This window comes from Hippocampus zosterae, chromosome 7 (assembly GCF_025434085.1).
Source record: "Hippocampus zosterae strain Florida chromosome 7, ASM2543408v3, whole genome shotgun sequence".
Lineage (NCBI taxonomy): Eukaryota > Metazoa > Chordata > Actinopteri > Syngnathiformes > Syngnathidae > Hippocampus > Hippocampus zosterae.
The window spans coordinates 16,053,746-16,070,813 of NC_067457.1; the positions used below are offsets into that span (position 1 = coordinate 16,053,746).

A 17,068-nucleotide genomic window follows, 5' to 3' on the forward strand; every position below is an offset into this window, starting at 1 on the left:
GAAAACAAAATGGCTTTAACCGTTTCAGTGGACAGCTTATCATGCTATCAGGCTACAGAGTGGAGGAAAGGGTTAAAGCACTTGTGATTGATGTGGTAAAAGTGAAATGTGTGCTTTACATCAGTTCCGCATACGCTGTAGAAATCAACAGTCCTCGACACCTCCTGAAGCCGCCATTCAAAATTGCAGTGTGGAATGATTGTCTTTGGAATTTTCTCTGTGAGTCGTGAGCAGGGTTGTTTTTCACGACCGTTCATTTTTATTTCATTTTTTCAACTCTGAGTAAAAATTCCAAAATTTAAAATAAACCCTAAAAGCCAGTGCATGAAATTAATTAACAAAGGAGATTTGGGCTGTAATTATTGTTCATTTTAGTTTGTTTTATAAACACAAAATGTATTTTCAGTAAGTAATAGTTTTTGGATAGCACTCGCATTTTTATTTTATTTCATTCATGAGAACATTTTTTTTCCAATTTTCGATACACAGTCATTATTTTGTTTCTGTCAAGGACAAGAACCTTTGGTCATGAGATGGGTTTGGATCAGAGTGGCACGAAAAAACAAACAAACAAAAGCAGACCGAAAATGTAAACCACTTAATAGACTGAATAGTAATTGAAATGCAATATGATTTTACATGACAACATCAAAAACAACATCACTCAGAAGAATGTTCCAAATGGCTGCCTTGCTTGCTGACTCTTGGAAAGAAAACTGACTCCACACACACACACACATGCACATCTGTTTATATATATATATATATATATATATATATATATATATGTATTATTTATATATATATATGTATATATGTATATATATATATATATTTTTTTTTTAATATATTTAATGTATGCACCCACACACACACTGTCACAATTGTCACACAGAAGCACGGTCAGGGGTAGAATCTGGCCACTCCACAGCGACCCACTATACGTCAGCCGCACGTGAAGATCTTGCAGTTCCTTTTAAATATAATTTGTAGTCCAGCTAGAATCCGCGATTCTGCAATTGCGAAATTCGCCGCGCATTTCAAAGCTCTATTGTTACAACTAAGTTTGGAATCAGAAGTCCAAGAAAACGGTTCGTCCAATTACCTACTTTTTTTAAAGGGTTTTAGGAACAAATGAATGCTTGCAAAACTAAGTGGAGACAATTTACAATGTTTGAGCAATATTTAGCAAGATGCGGAAAGTAGATGCACATGATTTACTTTAGTGGGCCACATAAAATGATGTAGCGGGCAGGATCTGGCCCCCTTGCCTTGAAATTGACACTTTCGAGCATATGCATATATTCTCGGAGCAAGAAATATTCCAACCACCCATTTTTTCATGAGCAACCAAAGAATTGATTATTCTGCACATCCATAGTCCATAGGACCCATTGCCTCACTCTGTCACTGTCGTTCCAAAATTACATCTATCAGAATGACTTGGGCAAACGGTTATATGGCAAAAGCACAGGGTTGACTGAACTAAAATAGTAATGTCCCATAAAACAAGTGTGTTGGTCTAAAATTGGATAAAATGCTGCATAAATCTTTCCTCATATCAAATAGCAGATTTTGATCCAATTGAGCTTTAAATAGCTCTGCGTCCCTATTTCTGGCTTCTTTAAGGTCAAACTCAAGTACAGCATGATGTCACAGTTGCTGTTAAAATCTACAACCTTCGGTTTCCTCATGGCTTTTTACATAATACAGTTATCAATATTTTTAATTCATCCCTTGACACACAAAATGCCTTATTCCACTCTCCAAGCCACCCCCCCCCCCTTCATTTCCACCCCCGAGACCTTCCTCCATTCAAAGCCGAGGGATCATTTAACACAGGGTGGTGGTTGAGTGGGCGTGGCATAGCGTGCACGTGTGTGTTTTTAATGCTAATGTGGGAGGAGGCAATGAGGACAATGAAGGAAGAACAAAGAGGAGGCCATCTTCTTATTGGGGATGTGCGCCACATGGACAAGGGGGACAACGACAGAGTGACTGAACATTGCCACAAATGAGAACAATACAGTGACCCGTTGTTTGCGCGTGTACGTATATGTGTGTGTGCCTGAAGAGGCTTCATTCTTTCTCTCTGAAGTGGGCACTAATATAATCAGGCATTGCTCTGGTTTTCAGGATCGGCAAGGATTTGTGCCAGTACCAGTGTTCAAATGATCAATGGCAGCTTTTAAGTATGCAAATTCTTCTACTTTATGTTCTACTCACGCAAAAAAATTGGAGTGTCTGTTATCAGCTGTGAATGAAGCTCGTGTTAGGTTATAATGCACTGTAACATTGTCCTTGTGATCCGATAAAAGTGCATTAGAGTGCAGTGCATTAGCTTTGTGGGGTCACAGAAAGTGCGAGCCGGACTCTCACCGAAGTAGAAACGCACTCGGTAAGAGTGCAGACCTGGCCAAGGTGGAAATGTTTCAGACCGCAGAAATTGCAGAAATTGTTGCAACGAACAGCTGAAAACAGTTTGACTCACAAGGTAACGTTACATACATGCACACATTTATCAAAATGAACGTCTATTCACTGAAACGAAGGTGATCCGTCAAGTCTCATGGTTGACTTTACTCTGTACTCAATGCAGAATTTATATATGTCGTTGTAACAAATTGATCTCTGGTAAATCGACTGTAGCAGCATCACATTTGCATTGCAATATGTGAACCAACTGTCATGGTTCTTGTGTGTCTCCAGCAGGTGGCAGTGGAGGGTTTTCCTGCCGGCTTGCACACCTGCTGCCAATTTGGTCATCATGCTGAAGCCCTGTATTTAAGGACTGCCAAGATCCAATGTCTCTTGTCGGATTATTGACCTTGTTGCTGCTCTTTGCTCTTGCTCAAGTGTTTTTTTTTTCTATACATCTCGATCTTGTCGTTGTCGCTTTTAGCGTCAAAAGTTCATACCAACAATGGTAAGACAGGCAGAGCAAATCCATTCATTCATTTTCGATCCCCTGATCCACACAAGGGTCGCGGGGGGCGCTGGACCTATCCCAGCTGTCTTCGGGCAGTAGGCGGGGGACACCCTGAACTGGAGGCCAGCCCATTGCAAGACACAAATAGACAAACAACCATCCTAGATGAGAAAACATGTGTCTCCTCCTTGAACTACGAAAAAATTAAAAAATTAAAAACAATGAATTTGGAGTACAGCACTTGCTTATATTTGTGCAGATAGTAAACTTTGACAAATTGGTGTTGACTCAAACTAGCTATATTTTGTTGGGTAAAATGGAAAGAACCAGCCAAGTAAAAGGAAATTCAAATCTAAGCAACAAAATGGAGGAAAAAAAACGGAAGTTATATTTTGCGTGTTAGCATGTGGTCAAAGATAAATACAGTCTAATTATGCCACCATAATATTTGTACGCAGAATAAAATAAATAATGGATGGTGATATATAATGATATAATGATGTATTGTAATACATAGTAGTACAAACAATATTGCACACTGAAAGTCAAAAGTCAACTTCGAATTGACGATGGGTGTCCTCTACAGTCCTGGCGCTGATCAGGGATCAGCTATAATTGACCTGGATTTCTATCTCAAGGGTTCTAACCTGCCGGCCTGTTCAGCTAAGAGGCTCGAAGCAACAGCCATGACGACCAACATTGGTGGGAATTTTTGTCTTTGGATATCATGCCGATACGTTCATTCAGAATTTGGTAGTCGACTCGAGAAGATGAGAGAAACTTATAACGGAACAAGGCCATACTTTACTCCCAAATGGTTTTTTTTTTGGGTGTGTGTGTTTCAGATCGAGACAATGCATACTAATCCTGTCCACAACACATGATACGCAGAGATTACACATGGCAAACCCACGACATCGATCAGCTACCCGTGGAGTGTCGTGAACAACGTGATACTCCACTTACGCTGCTTTCAAACCAGCTCGGGGATCAGCCAGTCAGCAAATAATCCATTGATTAAATGCTAATATTACCTCTGTGCATTTGATACAGTCCTCATTTCCTTGGCACTTCTGCCTACTGCTGAGAACCGCAGTCTCTAGAGGAACCATAACGCCACAACCCCCCAGCGCGACAGATGTAGCCTATCTGTGAGAAACACACACACACACATAATATCCCACTCAAAAACCTCCTTTCTAATTTCAGAATTAGTGGAACCGAAGGGAAAGCTGAATCCCCCAAATATGTTCCACTTATTTAGTACCAGCCATTTTAAGACACTTCTTTTAAATACCTCAAGTCATGAAAAAAAAAATTATGGAATTGAATCTATGCAATCCGAAAAGTCATATAAATACGTCTTTGGGAGTGAATGGGTTTTAAAGATGGGTATAAGGGGAAAAAAATTGACATCAGTACTGTAACGTGATCCTGTCAATGGGCCAAAGCATAATGACTAAAACAAGTGCCAATGCACTTAATCCAAGAGTAGACACACACACAAGCGTGTCTATACCATATCTAGGTTAACTTTGTCAGGCCAATCTGCTCTGTTTTCTGTATCCTTAATCTCTTCCCCTGCATTGACTCAGAGGGTGGTGCAGCCCTTAATATGTATGATAGGATTCTCATTTCTTTGTGATCGGTGTTTCTGTCCGGTTATATAAAAATAAAAGAATAAACCGTAGCAATTCAGGACCACAGAATTAACCGAAAGGTTGCCAAATATGGTGATCACACACTGCCACAGATGTATTGGATACAAAGTTCAAATCTTGACGTTCGATGTATTTTTGAGCGACTTATAACGCTAATACACAGGTTTCAAATTCAAGGCCTGGGGGCCCAGATGTGGTCCACCACATCATTCTAAGTAGCCCCCGAAAGCAGATAAAAGATGACTACTTACATGATGCTTGCTAAAATGTGTACCAATGTTTCACATTTTCATATGTAATGAATCAGCGACATATTGTAAGTGTTTTCCCCTCCTAACAATTACTTGAACAATCGTTGAATAAAACGTTATTGTTGACATTTTTTGTATAGTTTCATTCATAACGGCCCACCAGGGGAAACCGTAATTATAATGTGGCCCGCAACAAAAACGAGTTTGACACCCCTGATATAATACCCGAAGGTGTTATGAATGTAAAGCGGTAATATTTATTTTATTTTTCTTATTGCGGAGTGAATGATTATCAAAATAATTTCAGATTGTCACGACAGCAGAAATACATTGCAAAACGGTCAAACTGACATGTTAGAATATTCACACGTATGGATTTGGTTCAAGACTCCGCTCAAAACCTATATCGATCCAATTCAGGCTGAACTACATTACTTGAACGATAGGTCTTGATCAGCTGGTACTATTGGTGGTGGTGAAACCAGCATATTGATCCAGCATAAGACAGAGAGAGATTAGACCGGTGTGAAAAAGAATGCTGAGATCCAGCTGCACCTCAAAGGGCATTCCCAGCTTGATGGGCCGCTATCCCTCCTCCCCCCATGCTTTCTTCCCTTCCATTCTGCTCACTGGTGCATGTATTAGTATTGTGTCCCTCTGACCATGTGCTCCTCTCTCAGAGTGAACGAGCCTCGAGTGGTGCAAGGCACCACCCAAAACAACGGTCTAATTGTACCTAACAGCTTCCGACTCAAAACACCAAGATCCATTGAAGGATTGGCAACCATGCCCCTCTTACCGTCAACACCGACCAAATAATTCACCACGGCGGCTTGTTTGTTCTACTTGGACGCCCAAAGGCATACATACGGTATATTTCATCAATTGCGTACGTGTCAAACTGTGATGAATGAGTCCGACAGAAGCGCAAGGCTGAGAAGTCTCAGCTGCCTTCGGAGAGGTACAGCCAAAAGACATCAAACGCTGTCCACTGCGACCTCCCCCCCCAAGCCTCCCACCCCTTGTGGGGCAGAGAGACATTGACCTGAGGGATTGCAGTACAGCGTATCCAACGTGCATACATGCCTGCAGAATAAATTTTAAAAAAACACTAAAACTGATCTAAATTCAACTTTGTCTGTGCCGGTCCTCATAAAGGATGTTAACATTCCCTTAAAGTGTAAAGTAAATAGATTCAAAGCTGGCATCACTACTAAGTTTAGGGAGCTTTCTTGAATATTGTGAACTTGTGAACTGATGGCAAAAAAAAATGTGTCATATCAATATTGGACCGAAAAAAGAAATAAAAGATAGAGTAGCAGTGAACGGATCATCTATTCACCAGCCCATCATTTCCAAACCCGACGGAAAACATACCTGTTTGCCAAACGTACGTGGGTTTCATTCCCACTGCTGCTTGTGCATCCACTTCCCAGATGGAGAGAAAGAGCAGCGCTAACCTCCACAGCAAGGGTACCCTTCTCAGCACCCCGAGCTTTCCAACGGCTCCGCTGGCCAGCCCCATGGCCGCTGCCGCTGCGCGGGAGACACTGTAGTTCCCAATGCCGTCAAGAGAATTAAAAATAAGAAAGCCGAGACACGAGGTGAAGATGAACTCAAGTGCGTGTGCCTTCTTGCGCTTTGCTTTTGTTCACCCCAGTTTATCCACGGAGAGGTAATCCTGATCGATTCCCAGACAGAGGACTCCACTTGCTCTTCTCTGGGTCTTTTTGGCTCCTGGCTCCTCAAGTAGGGGGAATCATGTTTGGCACCCAATAACACAAGGAACAATAGATCTCAAAAGCCAGCCTGCTGCTGTATGCTGCGTTGATGCACCAACACCCTACCTCCCTCTCCCTCTCTCTCTCTCTCTCTCTCTCTCTCTCTCTCTCTCTCTCTCTCTCTCTCTCTCTCTCTCTCTCTCTCTCTCTCTCTCTCTCTCTCTCTCTCTCTCTCTCTCTCTCTCTCTCTCTCTCTCTCTCTCTCTCTCTCTCTCTTTCTCGCTCACTCCTCCAAATATATACACACACACGCCCACCCACGCTACTCTCCCTCCTCCTCCCGCATCCTCCTTTTCCGATCCACTTCAGGCCAAACAGACACAAGCATCTTCTATTTTTGACAGTGATGGAAACATAAACACATTTTCTGTCATTTCAGACAATTATTATTATTATTATTATTATTATTATTATTTATTAATTGTCTTAAAAATTGGCAGTGCAATCAAGAATATGCACCCGCTGACGAAAACATCAGATCCATTTGTGCAATTAAATGAGATCAATGTACAAGATTAAAGATTACACTATACAGTCAACAATGCCTGCTTTTGATTTTTTTTTCAGCATTTTTCATTTTATATCAAGTCAGTGCCAGCCCACCACGATGCCTGGGCAGGACTATTTCATTCATGAAGTTTGTTTTTTTTTCATCATGGCTATATTTTGTTGTTGTGAAATTCTAATATTGAGTTGCTTATCACTACGGCATTGAAAATATAAAGAAACAGTGATGGGATTTTTCTTTGTCGGCTGGATCGTCTTATCTGCAACAGCCACTCACGGTCTTACTGGAAATAATGTTCGGTATGCAGGCGCATATACAAGACTAATACGGCAATATTTGCATGCACATATTTTTCCCCCCAAAATGCCACGGGGTATTGACTTAGGCATGCATATAGCCTGTAGCATTATATAGAAATATGCCAAACAGAAATCATGCACTGCAGATAGAATACAATACAAGACAATACATACTGGAATGAAACCATAAAAGTTACTAATAAACACGGTTTGCTTACGGACCGGTAATTTTTGAACCTTTTTGAACATTTTCTCCAAATTGGCAGTTCCACGTTTCTGTAGTGAGTTACGTGTAGAATCGCCTTTAACCCTTTCATGCCCCCTATAAACTGATAACATGATGGGCTGTCCACTGTAGTAACCATTGTCCCTGAAAGGGTTAATAGAGATGCACACCTTAATCTTTAAACATTTCTTCATATGACCTACGTTGTTTGCTGCATGTCAATGCCAAAAGGTGAGACTCACGATATCATATCATTTGTACCTTTTTTTATCACATAAACTATGTGATCAGGTTCAATAAAGGTACATAATATCTCCAAGGAAATTCAGAAGAAATTCACAACAGGTCTCCCGCTCCTTTGAAGTCAAACAAATGCTCCAGAACAGCCATATGAAACACGAACGACAACATTTGTATTGAAATTCAATTCTCTTGTGGGGGTACGTTACATGAAGTGTTGATTGAGCTTCTAGGTGTTTATTTTGTAGCCTTCCCTACCAGGAACAAAGAGACTATAATCCAAGATTGATGTCAAAGCAAATCATCCCTGAAAGTGGGTTTGGCAAGGTACAGTTCACAATTGCTACCATGCTTTTGGGTCATCCTGATCCCTCCATTGCCCCCCCCCCACCCCCTTTGGCCTAAGACGAGTAACCTGATTGAGGGGCCAACGCAGTGGGGCATGCTTTTAGAGCCCCCCCACCCACCCAACCAAAGACCCACTTCAGGCTGTCTATTTGTATACTCCAAAAGAGGATTTAACTGAATTATTACACAAAATGTCAACACAATCTCAACATAAATAGGGTCATGGTATCAGAGCTACGTCTAAATATTTGTGAACCTGCTTACCTGCCAATACCCATCACGCTGTTTTGGACTAAGTGATTGAATTTGCACCTTGTGTCGGTTTGTCGATGGTTTCCGGGATATAAAAGACAAAATCATCTGACAAGAATCAGTAATGTGTGAACTCACAAATGCCGTGCATGACATCACATGAGATATCATTCTCATCTGCCGTCTGTCTAAATAAGCATCAAAGAAAAAATCCAACCGATTTTTTTTCTTTGGTGGCCTTTTTGCGACACAAAATGAGCACCGTATTCAACAAGAGCTATTCTTTGCAATTCAGTGCTTTACATTAAATGTTGAAAGTTCTACATCTACAATGTAAAGTTAATGGTAATGTCCGGTTCGAAATGAAGCAAATAATGTTTCGGATGCCACCAATAGAGACACCAAACAAACTCTAACAAAAATAGTTATTTGCAAAAACAAAAGTGCCCTGACAAAGTATGAACAAAAATCACTGGTCAAATAGAACCAGGAAAGAAAAACAAATATAATAACAAAAAGTCCTTGCAAATGGCAAGGAATTAATTAAACCCAGAAAACCAACGAAATGTCAGGAATCCAACTTACACGAAAAACAAAAGTCAAATGACAACACACGGACTGTACTTACAAAAAAATGGGGAACAAAGGGAACAAGAACAACTATGATGAGATCAAGAGGTCTAGAAAACCGTTTACTTGAGCAAAAGCAGCAACAAGGTCAAAATAAGCCAACAAACTGCAGGCGGTTTATCAGTCCTTAAATACATGGCTAATGAAACGTGGCAGCAGGTGTGCACACTGAAGGGAAAGCCCCTGTCTGCCACATGCTGGAGACACACAAGAACAGGATAATGAGAGTTAAACGATATTATTTTATTGCTCGTTTAATAACACTGGTTAACCCCTTTTTACACATATTTTATACCAATTAAATATGACCAATTCATTAGAGTAGAAAGTGAAATGCTTAGGGTGCTTGAGTTTGTGACTTTCTTTCTTTCTAGATGTTATGACCATTAAGAATGTTAAGATGTCGAATTATATTTTACATCATCGGGGGCATTTCTAGACCACCGAGGCATCCGGGCAAGAAGGACCATACAAGCCCATCTAAAAATGAAATCAAATAACAAGCTGCAAACACTGAGAGCAAATAAAAGAAACTATAATGATATCAACTATGCTTTAATATGTCCATCCAAAGAAATAATTTCATTCTATGTGGAAAAATTAACCCTATCAGGGAAAGCGTTTACTAGAGTGGACAGCTATTCAAATGTTATTTTCTCTTATATTAATTAATCTTCATGCCACAGTTGTGCATCAACCACTACAATGGACCCTTACATGTGTTGCCATCCACTGCCTTTTTTTCATGCCTAAAGACTAATAAAAACACTTGAGAAAAAAAATCCTAATGTAGGTTTATTATTATTTGTGCATGAAAGGGTTCAAGAACTTTGCCATCATAATTTCAAGAAGTCATGCTAACGTTTTGTTTAAGGTAGCGTTTACAGATACCAGGAAGTGAACAGTGATGCAGCACTGTTGTCCAACAAGCGTGCTATTCTTGGAAATTTCCAAATTGTGATGTGTCATTGCGGTGTTGGGTTCCAGTTGTGTCATTGATATGGATCAATTCCTGCAATGTTACAACGCTCCCTACGAGCCACGAGAAACAGCAAGTCAGAGGCTTTGTGATTGTCTGTGGGCTTTTTAAAAAGATCTAAAACCAAAATTTGTCGATCATTTTTAGAGAGGTCAAAATAATAGCCAACTGTCATGTCGGTCATTTAGTGACAGTGACAGAAGTGTGCGGTCTGTAGCTTTAAGTCCAAAGGAAACATGCCTGACACAACAAGCGATGCCGCTCAAGGGTGGAAACGGTTGCGCATCCCTCTCACTTTGACAACTCTCCCGAGACCTCAAACAAACAAAGCCTGCGGGTCAGATCTGGCCCTTCAATTTCATTTCATGTGACACATGATAGCTTGCCGCAGTTTCATCTTTCTTTTCAAAATTAGCCTCAAACATGATAACCGAATGACGGGGCCGTTATGTTATTTGACAGGGTGCATATAAAGGTTACTACACAGAACATAAGGAACAAGAGAGTGAACTGGCTGCAGCTTTGGCCGCTACTCTGGAAATAAACGCAGCTCGACTCTTAGCTAGCAGGTATCATGGATGCTATATGTTGAAAGAGAGAAAAATGGTGGCATCTCGGTGGAGGCCAAGCAATTTTAACATGTTTTTTACGATATATGAATTCAGTTTGTCATGAATGTTGGACCACTAATGTTGCACTTAATGTGTGCAAAATACATGCTCGAAATATATTTCATTTTTGATATTATTTTTCAGATTGCATGTATTAATAAATCCACTATTCTTACCCAAGAACAAAGGGTGTTAAGCAAACAACTAAATGGCCACATACGGTATTTTGCAAAGGGCCCTTTTGCATAATAATTACCATTCAAGGACGGCACAAAACTGTGAGCAGGGAAAAAAAACTTTAACTGCAAGAATTTTAACATTTGTTTGGTCCCCAAAATCAATTCACTCAAAATCACTCACAATGTTTGTCCTGCATATCATTCCAAATCCGCCCCAAAAAATGTTTGACCTACCCATGCAGTATTGGGCAGTATAAGACCCTCTGTAAATGGAAAGTATGTCTGCCACCTTGTGGTGACTGGTGATATTACAACTTAAAATCGAAGTCCATCCCTGCATATTCACAATTGGCATGCACAATTTTTTTCCAGTATATATATATATATATATATATATATATATATCCTCATCTCACCCCTCGGGTGGTGTCCGTCCCTCATTCAGCTCGGGTCCTCTATCAGAGGCCAGGAAGCTTGAGGGTTCTGCGCAGTATCCTTGCTGTTCCCAGCACTGCACATTTCTGGACTGAGATGTCCGATGTTGTTCCAGGGATCTGTTGCAACCACTCATCTAGTTTGGGGGTCACTGCCCCGAGTGTTCCGACCACCACAGGCACGACTGTCACCTTTACCTTCCAGGCTCTCTCCAGCTCCTCTCTGAGCCCTTGGTATTTCTCGAGTTTCTCATGTTCCTTCTTCCTGATGTTTCCATCACTTGGGACCGCTACATCCACTACAACGGCTTTCCTCTGCCCTTTATCTATGATCACGATATCTGGTTGGTTCGCCATTACCATCTTGTCAGTCTGGATCTGGAAGTCCCACAGGATCTTCGCTCTGTCATTCTCCACCACCTTCGGAGGTGTTTCCCATTTTGACCTTGGGGTTTCCAGTCCATACTCCGCACAGATGTTTCGGTAGACTATGCCAGCCACCTGGTTATGGCGTTCCATGTAGGCTTTCCCTGCCAGCATCTTACACCCTGCAGTTATGTGTTGGATCGTCTCAGGTGCCTCTTTGCACAACCTACACCTTGGGTCTTGTCTGGTGTGGTATATCTGGGCCTCGATGGCTCTGGTGCTCAAGGCCTGCTCCTGAGCAGCCAGGATGAGTGCCTCTGTGCTGTCCTTCAGGCCAGCCCTCTCTAGCCACTGATAGGACTTCTTGAGATCAGCCACTTCAGTTATGGTCCGGTGGTACATCCCGTGTAGGGGCTTGTCCTCCCATGATGGTCCCTCTTCCAGTGCTTCATCTTCTGTTCCCCATTGTCTGAGACATTCTCTGAGTACGTCATCCGTTGGAGCCTTCTCCTTGATGTATTCATGGAGCTTGGATGTTTCATCCTGGACAGTGGCTCTCACACTCACTAGTCCCCGGCCTCCTTCCTTTCGGCTTGCGTACAGTCTCAGGGTGCTGGATTTGGGATGGAACCCTCCATGCATGGTTAGGAGCTTTCGGGTCTTAACGTCCGTGGTCTGAATCTCTTCCTTTGGCCACCTTATTATTCCTGCAGGGTATCTGATCACTGGCAGGGCATAGCTGTTTATTGCCCGGGTCTTATTCTTGCCATTGAGCTGGCTTCTTAGGACTTTCCTCACTCGCTGGAGGTATTTGGCCGTAGCCGCTTTCCTTGTTGCCAGTTCGAGGTTTCCATTGGCTTGTGGTATACCAAGGTACTTGTAGCTGTCCTCAATGTCTGCTATTGTTCCTTCTGGGAGTGAGACCCCTTCAGTGCGGACTACCTTTCCTCTCTGAGTCACCACCCGACTACATTTCTCAAGCCCGAATGACATCCCGATGTCGCTGCTGTAGATCCTGGTTGTGTGGATCAGGGAATCTATGTCTCTTTCGCTCTTAGCATACAGCTTTATGTCATCCATGTAGAGGAGGTGACTGATTGTAGCTCCGTTTCTGAGGCGGTAAATAGCCTGTCTTGGTGATTACTTGGCTTAGGGGGTTCAGTCCTATGCAGAACAGCAGTGGGGAGAGTGCATCACCTTGGTATATGCCACATTTGATGGACACTTGGGTAAGTGGCTTGCCATTGGCTTCAAGTGTGGTTTTCCACATCCTCATCGAGTTCGCAACGAAGGCTCTTAGGGTCCTGTTCACCTTATACAACTCCAAGCATTCAGTGATCCATGTATATGGCATCGAGTCATAGGCTTTCTTGTAATCAATCCAAGCTGTGCACAGGTTGGTACGTCGGGACCAGCAGTCGTGTGCGACTGTTCTGTCAACCAAGAGTTCATGTTTGGCTCCTCTAGTATCTCTACCAATGCCCTTCTGTGCTTCGCTCATGTATTGATCCATGTGTCCACTTATCTTAGCCGCAATGATGCCTGACATGAGCTTCCATGTTGTGGAGAGACAGGTTATTGGCCGATAGTTGGATGGAACTGCACCCTTCGAGGGATCCTTCATGATCAGGATCGTTCGCCCTTCGGTTAGCTATTCTGGGTGAGTCCCATCCCTCAGCAGCTGGTTCATTTGTACTGCTCGGCGCTCATGGAGTGCTGTGAGTTTCTTTAGCCAGTAGGTGTGGACCATGTCCAGGCCTGGTGCTGTCCAGTTCTTCATATCTGAGACTCTTTCCTGTATGTCTGCCACTGTTATGGTAACTGGGTTCTGTTCAGGGAGGTTGCTGTGCTCCTCTCTCAGGGTCACCAGCCATTGTGCACTGCTGTTATGTGCAACCTCCTCCTCCCATATGCCTTTCCAGTACCTTTCAGTTTCCAGTCTTGGTGGGTCAGCTCTGTGTTTAGGACCCTGCCACTGAGCGTACACTTTCGCAGGTTGTGTTGCGAACAGCCTGTTTATTCGTCTGGCCTCATTCTCTTTCGTGTACCGCTTTAGGCGACTGGACAAGGCTTGGAGCCTTTGTTTGGCAGTTTCGAGTGCTTCAGGTATGGTCATCTGGATGTACCTCTCGGGTATCGGCCTTTTCATCACACCTCTCTGGGCCTCCGTCAATTGACTCACATCTTTCCGGGCCGCCTTGATCTTAGCCTCCAACCGTCTTTTCCATGGTGGGTAACGTATCTCATGGCTTCCATGGTTGCTCTTATAGCCCAGAGTCTCCAGGATCACTGATGCTGCAGCGTATATCAGCTCATTGGTTTCTGTGATCGTTACGGTAGGGATCGCCCTCAGTGCTGCATTCACACTTTCTATGAGACTTTCAGATGGTACTTCACATAGCCGTTGTAATCGGTTTCTAGGTTGTCCAGCTTTCATTCTCGCCATGATCTTAGCTTTCAGGTCAGTTGCTGCCTCGCTCAGCATTTCATTCATTGGGGCTTGCCACCCAATCTCATCATCTGCATTCATTGGGGCTTGCCTCCCAATCTCTTGTATGACCTCCTCCTCTGATCTGGCAGCCTGGGGCCCTTCGCCATGGAACCTGCGTTGTACCTCATCAATCTCAAGTTGTGACGTTTGTGGATGTTGGAACACTGAGCTACTAGTTGTTTCGTGGTCAACCGTGACTGTGGGTTCCGAAGTAACCATTCAGCCCACATTCTCTGCATGTAACCCCTCTGACTAGGGTTGCTTGAGTAGTAGCATTCCAACAGAGCCATGTTATCGCCTCTCGCCCATCTCCGCTTTGTTCCAGTAGCCCATTTTTCATCAAGGTGCTCTGGTTCCCCAGCACCTGACGCAGACCTTGTTTGGCCGGGCGACGTCTGAGCCGGCATGTCATTCGTTTTATTGTCTCTCTTCATTGTATGAGGTAGGTAGGTAGGCAATAGCGTGAAGGATCTTGCCCAAGGACCCACACTGGATGGTGTTATGTGCTCATTTTTGCCCCAAGCGGGATTCGAACCACCGTCTCCCGTATGCCAAACCGATGCCTTACCAACTGAGCTATCCAGCTGCTTATATATATATATATATATATATATATATATATATATATATATATATATATATATATATATATTTAAAAAATCCTCATCTCACCCCTCGGGTGGTGTCCGTCCCTCATTCAGCTCGGGTTCTCTACCAGAGGCCAGGAAGCTTGAGGGTTCTGCGCAGTATCCTTGCTGTTCCCAGCACTGCACATTTCTTCAGACCACGGACGTTAAGACCCGAAAGCTCCTAACCATGCATGGAGGGTTCCATCCCAAATCCAGCACCCTGAGACTGTACGCAAGCCGAAAGGATGGAGGCCGGGGACTAGTGAGTGTGAGAGCCACTGTCCAGGATGAAACATCCAAGCTCCATGAATACATCAAGGAGAAGGCTCCAACGGATGACGTACTCAGAGAATGTCTCAGACAATGGGGAACAGAAGATGAGGTGCTGGAAGAGGGACCATCATGCCCCTACACGGGATGTACCACCGGACCATAACTGAAGTGGCTGATCTCAAGAAGTCCTATCAGTGGCTAGAGAGGGCTGGCCTGAAGGACAGCACAGAGGCACTCATCCTGGCTGCTCAGGAGCAGGCCTTGAGCACCAGAGCCATCGAGGCCCAGATATACCACACCAGACAAGACCCAAGGTGTAGGTTGTGCAAAGAGGCACCTGAGACGATCCAACACTGAACTGCAGGGTGTAAGATGCTGGCAGGGAAAGCCTACATGGAACGCCATAACCAGGTGGCTGGCATAGTCTACCGAAACATCCCAAGTGATGGAAACATCAGGCCTCTGGTAGAGGACCCAAGCTGAATGAGGGACGGACACAACCCGAGGGGTGAGATGAGGATTTTCTTCTATATATATATATATATATATATATATATATATATATATGTGGTTAGCACGTCGGCTTCACAGTGCAGAGGTACCGGGTTCGATTCCAGCTCCGGCCTCCCTGTGTGGAGTTTGCATGTTCTCCCCGGGCCTGCGTGGGTTTTCTCCGGGTGCTCCGGTTTCCTCCCACATTCCAAAAACATGCGTGGCAGGCTGATTGAACGCTCTAAATTGTCCCTAGGTGTGAGTGTGAGTGCGAATGGTTGTTCGTTTCTGTGTGCCCTGCGATTGGCTGGCAACCGATTCAGGGTGTCCCCCGCCTACTGCCCGAAGACAGCTGGGATAGGCTCCAGCGCCCCCCGCGACCCTGGTGAGGATCAAGCGGCTCGGAAGATGAATGAATGAATATATATATATATTGCCCATGGAAAACGTAAATTCAATGTTTATCAAGGGTTTGGGGGTTAAATAAAAAATCATTAAAAAAACATTTTTCCAGGGCGACCCGGTGGTCCAGCGCGTCGACCTCACAGTGCGGAGGTCGTGGGTTCAATCCTGACTCCGGCCTTCCTGTGTGGAGTTTGCATGTTCTCCCCGGGCCTGCAGTTCAGAAAATGGATGGATGGAAGAATATTTTTCCAGTTAAAAAAAAGATAATTATTCCTCAGGGGGCCACTCACCATAAATACCACACACACAACATATTTTCATCCCAAAACACTGTAAAAGCATTCCAAATATCTTCAAATACCTCTTTAAACACAGTACAGGTACACAATATACAGTACCTGTCGACAACTCTGGAGATAAACAATTGCTGTTGTGGCGCAATCCGGCGTAATACAGTACAATGAACATTTGACTGCACAGCAAAAGCGCAAGGTTATTGAACATCAAATAGGCCCTGGCCTCTTCCGCTCCGCTCCGCTGAAAACCTCTGCTGCTTTGCAGAACGTTGGCTCACACTGATTTAGCAGTTAGCTCTAGAATGGTGAGCGCCCTGGTGGTTACTGACCCGGAACTTATGGATCCATACAATGACAATGTGAACTGGCATAGATTGGTTAAATGATGTTCTGCTGCGCTGTTGTGTGTTGTTGTCTGTGCTGTTGTAACAAAAAAAAATGTCATAGCAGCATAGAAACAAAGTACACATAAAATACTGTGAGAATTTGGCCAATTTATTTTATGGGTGAGGGTGGAGGGCAACAACGTTTTGACCGTCCTTGGATTGATTAGCACCTATTTCGCAGAATTTTGAATTTTTGCATCATTGGCATGGATGATGTAAGAGGAATAAAAATGTGGATGAATAATTGTGTAACGATTCCAATTTTCCTTGACCGTGGTCAAACAGCAAAAGTCAAGTCAAGTCAAGTCAACAGTATTTATAGAGCACTTTCAATCAGCCATCGCTGCACACAAAGTGCTGTACATGGTGCGATTTAACATACACAATAAACAGTAAGACGAA

The 17,068-nt window shown here is 43.3% G+C and overlaps 2 protein-coding genes across 2 annotated transcripts in view; both read right to left on the bottom strand.

The window, feature by feature from the left end:
• LOC127604300 (thrombospondin type-1 domain-containing protein 7A-like) overlaps positions 1 to 6,772 on the bottom strand; it is a 117,817-nt gene extending 111,045 nt beyond the window's left edge. Inside the window, exon 1 of the mRNA XM_052071347.1 lies at positions 6,219 to 6,772. Within this exon, the coding sequence (XP_051927307.1) occupies positions 6,219 to 6,366 (148 nt within the window). The 5' untranslated portion in view covers positions 6,367 to 6,772. The remainder of the gene's footprint in view (positions 1 to 6,218) is intronic.
• A 4,532-nt stretch (positions 6,773 to 11,304) lies between these two features.
• The window catches only part of LOC127604228 (uncharacterized), a 58,549-nt gene continuing 52,785 nt past the window's right edge, over positions 11,305 to 17,068 (bottom strand). The window contains exon 2 of the mRNA XM_052071255.1: positions 11,305 to 12,482. Coding sequence (XP_051927215.1) covers positions 11,353 to 12,336 — 984 coding nt within the window. The 5' untranslated portion in view covers positions 12,337 to 12,482 and the 3' untranslated portion in view covers positions 11,305 to 11,352. The remainder of the gene's footprint in view (positions 12,483 to 17,068) is intronic.